The sequence below is a fragment of the Penaeus vannamei genome, chromosome 25 (genome assembly GCF_042767895.1).
Source record: "Penaeus vannamei isolate JL-2024 chromosome 25, ASM4276789v1, whole genome shotgun sequence".
Classification (NCBI taxonomy): domain Eukaryota; kingdom Metazoa; phylum Arthropoda; class Malacostraca; order Decapoda; family Penaeidae; genus Penaeus; species Penaeus vannamei.
In genome coordinates this window covers 4,396,496-4,401,495 of record NC_091573.1, presented here as the reverse complement: position 1 = coordinate 4,401,495, position 5,000 = coordinate 4,396,496, and the positions used below count along the sequence as shown (strand labels likewise).

Below are 5,000 nucleotides of genomic sequence, written 5' to 3'. Positions count from 1 at the left end.
CCACCGAGCCGTCGCCGGGGTGCAGCGGGGCCCCTCGGCTGAATTTGTTCCACAGGTGGATGCCGACGGTGTCGTGGGGCCAGGTCCAGGTGGTGCTTCCGCCGGAGACGAAGAGCTCTTCCCAGCGCTTCCAGTGGAGAGGGTAGAAGGTGGCGGGGGCTGTGGAGGGCCAGAGATGCATGAGATACCGACCAGTAAATCTATGGCTACTTATATAATTACTTATATTACCATTCTTTAATCGTGTCAGATGCACAAAGTTTAACATCTCGGTGAATACTTTCAGCCTCCCTTCTATTACCATCTCTTGTCAAGCCCTCACTAATATCACATATAAAAACCATTCTCTTACATAGCCTGCAACCCTGATAATGACAGTCTCCCGGCCCGCAGATGTACTAACCATATTGACTCTTCACTACCTGGCCGTTACCTGCCTGTTGTCAGTGTCTGTGGTGAATCAAAATTCTCTTGTTCTCATTGAACTGTTGATTTCAACCTTGCTCCCACTGCCTAGTTCTATATGTGCTTTTATAGTCCATACCTGTCTAGAAGCAGGTCTATCGTACCTTCATATACAAGTGAACTCGTCACGTGCCTTTGCTCACCTCGTCTCCTATTGGCAACACCTACAAGCAAGTTTCACATAGGCAAGTGAACTTTACTTGTACCGTGCCTATGGTCTGCGTAGATATGTAAACCAGACTGATTCCTATTTTGACCAGCACAGAGGTCTCACACACCCCTCCAGCACCCACGCCCCTCAAGTTCTTGCCCTTGTGTTCTATTGGCATTCGTCTAAGCTCTTCATATTATGTGGGCTTTTTGCGAGGCACCAAAGACAGCTGACACCCCTTTATGACCTGCCCACAGTTAAAGACTGCTAGATGTAACAGTCCTACACTTGTTTTGAGACACCGTGTTAAGGACATCTAATCACAAGTTAAGCGAAGTGAAATCAAACTTTCCCCATACCCATTGACAGCTCAGATACAACACTGACCTTTGACGGCATTTTCACTTAGTCGTGGCCCTCTCTATCGTCATCCCAGCCAGTGCCACATCACTCCCCCCCCCCCCCCCCCCCCTACGAGTCGCCTGCGTACTGAAGGCATGATGAATAAACTCTCGACTACAAAATGCGTTTGCAACCACCCTTTAAAACCGCCAATCAAACTATCTTCGTTTACAATGTCACACAACACACAAACTTATTCACGCCTCTCTCTTCCCTGCTCCCTTTGCAACTTCCTTTCCTTCATTTCCTTTTCCTTCTCCTTCTCTTCCTCCTTCCCCTTCTCCTTCCCCTTCTCCTTCTCCTTCTCCTTCTTCTTCTCCTTCCCCTTCTCCTTCTCCTGTTCCTTCCCCTTCCCCTTCTCCGTCTTCTCTCTTTCTCCTTCTTCTTCTTCTTCTTCCCGTTCTACCCTCACTCTCAGTCACCTAGAAGAACTCATTCTCCTTCTCTCTCTCCTTCTCCTTCTTCTCTCTTTCCCCTTCTTCTTCTCCTTTCCCTTCTTCCCTCACTCTCACCCACCTAGAATAACAAGGTCTTTGCACTGGTGGAAATCCGTCAGGTTGTTGACATTGCAGTTGTTCTTGACGACCCTCTGGAAGACCCCAGGACCGTTATGACCCCAAACGTTGCCCTTGAAATTCTCCGTGAGCTCCGTCGTCGCGTCCTTGCACAGCCAGTGGTCCTTCGGGATCCTGCAGGAGAAAGATCACAGCCGATTAATGAGACACAAAACAGAGAACCGTCGAATCTTGTGTGTAAAGGTGCTGTCACACTACCACTTTTTCCGTCAATTTTTTCGATAATTTTACTTAACATAAATGCAAACATTCTCGAATATAGCTCTTGATCTGACTATGCTTGGCTGTAAAAGTTGACAGAAAGGTTTTCACGCGGAAACGATCATTATCGCCTGACTGGAAAATCGACAATTCGCTTAAAAACGGAAACAAATCAGAAAATTGTAAATAATAATAATAATAATAATAATAATAAAAATAAAAATGACGGAAGAGTGCTAGTGTGACAGCACCTTAAGCGTGTCATGTGTGTTGGAATATAGTGAATATGAACGTGTGTGAGTGTGAGCGTTCGTACGTGTTCGTCTAAAGGTTATTTCGCTTGTGGGGATTTACGTCATTTGTTTGAATAATAATAATAATAATAATAAAAATAATTACATTTATAAAGAGTATCCCTTTAAGTCGTGACCACAGAGCTAAGTTGTGGATATCTAGAGCAAACATAACTGCGGTATCAATAGGTCCAGTATTTTTACTATGTAGATGTAGTTAGTATTCGTCAGATATATGTACTAAACAGAAACACACCTATCTTTGATATTAGCATAGCATGTCTGCTCAAGTTGAACCTTTCTCTCTCTCTCTTTCTCTCTCTCTCTCTCTCTCTCTCTCTCTCTCTCTCTCTCTCTCTCTCTCTCTCTCTCTCTCTCTCTCTCTCTCTCTCTCTCTCTCTCTCTCTCTCTCTCTCTCTCTCTCTCTCTCTCTCTCTCTCTCTCTCTCTCTCTCTCTCTCTCTCTCTCTCTATCTATCTATCTCTATCTCTATCTTTATATATCTTTCTATATCTCTATCTATCTAGCTCTGTCTATCTCTCTCTTTCTCTGTCTCTCTCTCTGTCTCTCTCTCTCTCTCTCTCTCTGTCTCTCTCTCTCTCTCTCTCTCTCTCTCTCTCTCTCTATCTATCTATCTATCTATCTATCTATCCATTTATCTATCTCTCCCTTTATCTTCTCCCTCTCCCTTTCCCCCTGAAGGTCACCTCTACCGCCTGGGACAGCGTGGCTATCGTCTCTCTGCGCAAAGGCGAGAGACAGCTTGAAGATATTATGCAAATAGTTACGGAACTTGGCTCGTTACGATTCATCGGTTTAGGAACTCGGAACCGGACGGCAAAGTTGATTCTGTGAGTAACACTTGTGAATTATGTCGACGTAAACTTGTTTGTGTCTTTGTTTCTGTCGCTGTTTCTGTCTGTTTTTGTCTCTCTTTTTGTGTGCTGTGCTGGCGCAGCGGTGAGGTGCTGGTCTAGCAATCTTGCGGACCTGCGTTCAATCCCACGCCCGGCCAGTGAGTGGTAACCCCGGCCACTCCTTGCACACAGGGGGAGATTTGGGCAAAATAAAACAGACAGGATGTCACAGCAAAGAATATCCATTGTAACAAATGGAATTAAAACTAAATCAAATCAAATCAAATCAAATCTGTCTTTCTCTGTTTCTGTCTCTGTCCCAGTTTCTCTCTCTCTTTTTCGTTCTCTATCTATCTATCTATCTATGTCTGTTTATCTATCTATCTATCTCTATCTCTCTTATGATCATTATCATCCTCATCATTACTATCATTACCATCATCATCATTATCATTATTATTATCATTATTATTATTAGCATTATTATCATTATCATTATTATTATCATTAATATTATTATTAGTAGTATCATTATCATTATTATTATTACTATTAGTAGTAGTAGTAGTATCATTATTGTTATTATTATTATTATTATTATTATTATTATTATTATTATTATTATTATTATTATTATTATCATTATTATTATCATTATTATTAACATTATCATTATTATTATTATCATTATCGTTATCATTATCATTATTATTATTATTATTATCATTATTATTATTATTATTATTATTTTCATTACCATTATCATTATCATTATCATTATCATTATCATTATCATTATCATTATCATCATCATCATCATCATCATCATCATCATCATCATCATCATCATCATCATCATCATCATCATCATCATCATCATTATCATTATCATTATTATTATCATTATTATCATTATCATTATTACTATCATTATTATCATTATTATTATTTTTATTATTATTATTATTATTATTATTATTATTATTATTATTATTATTATCATTATTATTATTATTACTATCATTAATATTGTTATTATTATTGTTACTATTATCATTATTATTATTATTATCGTCATCATCATTATCATTATTATGATTATCATTATTATTATTACTATTATCATTACCATCATCATTATTATTATTTTTATTATCATTATTATTATTGTTATTATTATTATTATTATTATTATTATTATCATTATTATTATTACTACTATTATTATCATTATCATCATCATCATCATAATAATCATCATGTTCATCATCATTATCATTATTATTACTATCATTACTACTGTTATCAATATCTCGCAACTCCTGCATCTGAACCACACTGACGGAACAACAGCCTGACTATTCTTTAAATGACGTAGTTTGAGTCAATTAGACATGCATTTGTATGTGTAAAATAATAATAATAATAATAATTCTGTTACTGTCCATACCTCCTCTTCTTCTTCCTTATCCTCATCATTATCGTCATTATCATCACCGTTGTAATAATCATTATCATCATGAAAATTATCATTATCTTCATGGAAATTATCTTTATGATGATCATCATCATTATCTCGACCTTCATGCACACGAAGATCTTCATTGCTTTACAAATTATTTCAATTTTCATTATCCTCATTAGTAACATCCTCAGCATCATCGCCATCTTCATTGCCATTATCATTATCATCATCATCCCTTGCATTGAATAATATTTTCTACGCACTATATGAATACCTAATGAAAATTTACATATACTGGGACCAATACAAGCCGCAAGTTATGGAAACGCTCATAATAAGATTTACAGAAAGAAAAAACAACTTTAAGCATTAGATAATAGTTGTATCAGTTAAAATTGGAACAGAAGAGTGATAATAGTATAAAATAGTGATATAAAATTATACAAAACAGCTGAATATCCACTGTATCTTTGTAAGAGATCTTTAAGAAATGTACATTGCCAACCAGCATGAATTAATGTGGAAAGGTATGAATGAGAATGAATATCTTCACAATACAAGAGATGTATTTAACCGGTTACGATTCGTCAG

At 37.2% G+C, this 5,000-nt stretch overlaps 1 protein-coding gene across 3 annotated transcripts in view; it reads right to left on the bottom strand.

Moving 5' to 3' along the window:
- The window catches only part of LOC113816148 (lactosylceramide 4-alpha-galactosyltransferase), a 44,946-nt gene that overhangs the window by 1,759 nt on the left and 38,187 nt on the right, over positions 1-5,000 (bottom strand). For all 3 annotated transcript variants that reach the window (XM_070139013.1, XM_070139014.1, XM_070139012.1), the window contains 2 exons: positions 1,535-1,707; positions 1-159 (listed from right to left, as the gene is read on the bottom strand). The exon at positions 1-159 is cut by the window's left edge. In XM_070139013.1, coding sequence (XP_069995114.1) covers positions 1-159; positions 1,535-1,707 — 332 coding nt within the window. The remainder of the gene's footprint in view (positions 160-1,534; positions 1,708-5,000) is intronic.